We start from the raw sequence: 3,405 nt of genomic DNA, 5'->3' as shown, positions 1-3,405 counted from the left end.
GCTACTGGATCAAACTACTTACGGTAGTCTGTATACTGTAATCATACTATAAGTGTAAAATTGGACAGAGTATTTTACCAGCAGGGTAAGGGGAGAAGATAGCACTGAATTCTACTCCATCACTGTCTACACCAACTGGGTGACTTCCTTCCTAAGGGAAGGCTGGCATAGATTGTGTGGATATTATCCTAGTGCTCTGAACATGAGAGCTGATGTGTCCCCCATTCTGTGTTGTTTGACATGTATGGAGCACTGTATTCTATTCTAAGCACCAGATTAAAAAGAGAAGCTGAAAAACTCAAATGTGCATACAGGGCTAGAAGTCTTGGGCAAGTGCAGAAACCAAGATCGACAGGGAAGAATTGAAGAGCTTCGGGCAATTGTCAAGTGGAAGATTGACATGAAGTGTGACTGCTCCTGGAAGAGTTATTAGACTCTTGAAGAGGTTTGAGCAAGAGGTGAGTGTGATGGATAGACAGTTTGACTGGGCTTTTCCTGAAGCAAAGGAGGTAATGTAAACAGAGGAGGCCTTGCTCAAGTCAAATAATAAATTTCAAATTTGAAAACTGAAGGAAAAGGGTCTCAAATAAGTATAATGCTGGACTCTGATATTCCTGGGCTCATAAAACATTTTTGAAAGCAAAATATAGTAGTTTTCTGGGCACTTGTACATAGATCCTCTCATTCTAAGTGAGTGACACTGCTCAGAGATCAAAGGACAATAGTTTTAGCTACATTAAATAAATGAAGCATTTAAGGTTCAGAGAGATCAGCTGACTTAACCAAGGTCACCCTTAGTGTGGGTGACATAAGATCTATAGAAGATGCAGAAATAGGAGAATTTAGACTCTTTTCTAAATTTCTTCCCTGTCATGTTTCCATAAAGGTGATACTTAAACTCAACACCTTCTATTATCTTACAAGCTTCCCACTAATGGCCATTGGCTATAAACTCAACACCAGAAACTGGAAAACAAAAAGCATTCTCCTGTACTCAGATTGGAATGAATTTTGGATTTGTTTGAGAAGAAAGGAACTGTGAAGACAAGAAACTTTTCTGCAGTGTGAGAAAGGAAAGCGCGCAGTCCATTTTGACAGGTGTTTCAGAGCCCACTCTGCCAGTCACTAGCATTATGAGTGTGGATTGAGCTTCAATTTCCCTCCTGTATAAAACGAGATGATTATATGTAGCTTGCAGGTTTATTGAAAGGACTATGCAAGGCAGAGATACCAACAATTATTGTGCACTTACTTAGGTGCTCAGTAAGACTCTGCTAAAAGCTTTGGTGCATTATCTCATTTAATCCTCACAACAGTGTACAAGGTTGGTATTACTACTATTATTCTTGCTTCACAGAAGAAGAAAAGTAACTTCCAACTGGTTAAAGGAGGCGGTTGGATAACATGCATTTAGCCTTAGGTTATAATCACAAAGTGGCCTGAAAATGAGTGGCTGCTCATTTCTTCTGCAGCTTGCCTCACTTCCACTCTCCTGCATCTTTTCATCAGATGTGTGGCCCCCTTGTGAACTCCAGTAAAGTTCACGGAAGTGGGAGTTAGCAGGTGTCTATTCTGGAACTGCCTCTGCTAACAGTTAGTTATAGGGCATTGAGCAAGCTGCTCCTCTTTCGTAGGCTTCCATTTTTTCATCTACATGTGTATTGATGGATTCTCCAGAGCCTTAAATATTACAGCTGCAGGTCTGCTCTTTTGCACTGGTCTCTATCTCACTTTTGTTTTCCCAGCTGCAGCATGCAACTAACTCATATCACGCCTCACACTCTTCCAGTTTCTAGTCTATTTTTGCTGTGTCCCATTTTTGAAGATATGTTTACCAAATCTGTTGTCACTCCTCTCTCTTCTAGTGGAAACCCCAACCAGTCGATGGCCAATGAAAACTATTCCAGGGTCACGGAGTTCGTTTTCACAGGTTTGAATTACAACCCCCAATTACAGGTCTTCCTTTTCCTGCTTTTTCTCAGTTTCTACATCATCAACCTAATGGGGAACTTGGGTATGATTATTCTGATACGGATCGATTCCCGCCTTCACACACCTATGTACTTTTTCCTCAGCCACTTGTCCTTTGTGGACGTCAGCTTCTCCTCCATTATGAGCCCCAAGATGCTCACTGACTTCTTTGTAAAGAGGAAAACCATCTCTTTCTTGGGCTGTGCTTTGCAGCAGTGGTTCTTTGGGTTCTTTGTGGCGGCAGAGTGTTTTCTCTTGGTGTCCATGGCCTATGACCGCTATGTAGCCATTTGTAACCCATTATTGTATTCAGTTGCCATGTCCCAGAGACTCTGTATCCAGCTGGTGGCCGGTCCCTATGTCATCGGGTTCATGAACACCATAACTCATACAACCAATACATTTCGTCTCCCTTTTTGTGGCCCCAATGTCATCGATCATTTTTTCTGTGATATGTTCCCCCTGCTTTCCCTTATATGTGCGGACACTGGGCTCAATAAGTTGGTAGTTTTCGTCGTGGCTGGAGCTGTAGGAGTTTCCAGTGGTCTGTCCATCCTGGTCTCCTACATTTACATCCTTATGGCCATCCTGAGGATCCCCTCAGCCGATGGGAGGCGCAAAGCCTTCTCCACCTGCTCTTCTCACCTGACAGCCGTCTCCATCCTGTATGGTACTCTTTTCTTTATCTATGTACGACCTAGTGCAAGTATGTCCCCCGATCTCAATAAAGTGGTATCCGTGTTTTACACAGCAGTGATCCCTATGTTGAACCCACTTATCTACAGCTTGAGGAACAAGGAGGTCAAAGATGCCATCCACAGAACGGTGGCTAAGAGAAATTTCTGAGGGGCCTGAATTCTTATCTAGAAAGGAAATTGGAGGAGAAAGCTAAAAGGACGGACTAGTTGTGTGGATTCCAAAGATTCCAGGCCACTTGCAAGTGTTTGGGGGCTGGTTGACATCCCTTTTATCCATTCATGTCTCCAGTTATTTATTCATTTAATCAATTAGTGTAGATTCATTAAGTCCTGTATGTGATCTTTTCTCTGTAACGTACCGTATCAAACCCACAGTCCATTTAATTTTGCTTCTCTTGGACATCTCACTGTCCAATTATTTTCAAAAAACATCATTTAGTTTCAGTTATTAACTTTTTCTTTTATCATTCCAGGAATATATTTTCTCTTCCTGCTGACTCCTTGGCAATGGAATTTTTAAAATGCAGTACTGTAGGCTTTGTGCTCACATCTAGTTCCTATCAATAGGAATCTGTAAAAGGAAAAAAAAAGATGTTGATTTCGGATGGAATGAAATGCTTATCTGTAAACACCAGTTTTGGGGGTGACAACACAAAGAACTACATATGTCTCAGGGACTGAAGACGGATCTGTGGTCAGCACGGACAAATGGGCTGGTGCACAGGGCCCATTTACA

The 3,405-nt window shown here is 42.0% G+C and overlaps 1 protein-coding gene across 1 annotated transcript; it reads left to right on the top strand.

The window, feature by feature from the left end:
• Positions 1-1,884: 1,884 nt before the first annotated feature.
• LOC109435471 (olfactory receptor 5G9) lies at positions 1,885-2,817 on the top strand. Its single transcript, XM_019713406.2, has one exon. The coding sequence runs from the start codon at positions 1,885-1,887 to the stop codon at positions 2,815-2,817; it is 933 nt and encodes a 310-aa protein (XP_019568965.2).
• The last annotated feature ends 588 nt before the right edge of the window (positions 2,818-3,405 follow it).

The sequence above is a fragment of the Rhinolophus sinicus genome, linkage group LG06, assembly GCF_036562045.2.
Source record: "Rhinolophus sinicus isolate RSC01 linkage group LG06, ASM3656204v1, whole genome shotgun sequence".
Classification (NCBI taxonomy): domain Eukaryota; kingdom Metazoa; phylum Chordata; class Mammalia; order Chiroptera; family Rhinolophidae; genus Rhinolophus; species Rhinolophus sinicus.
This window is presented reverse-complemented; position numbering and strand designations above follow the sequence as displayed.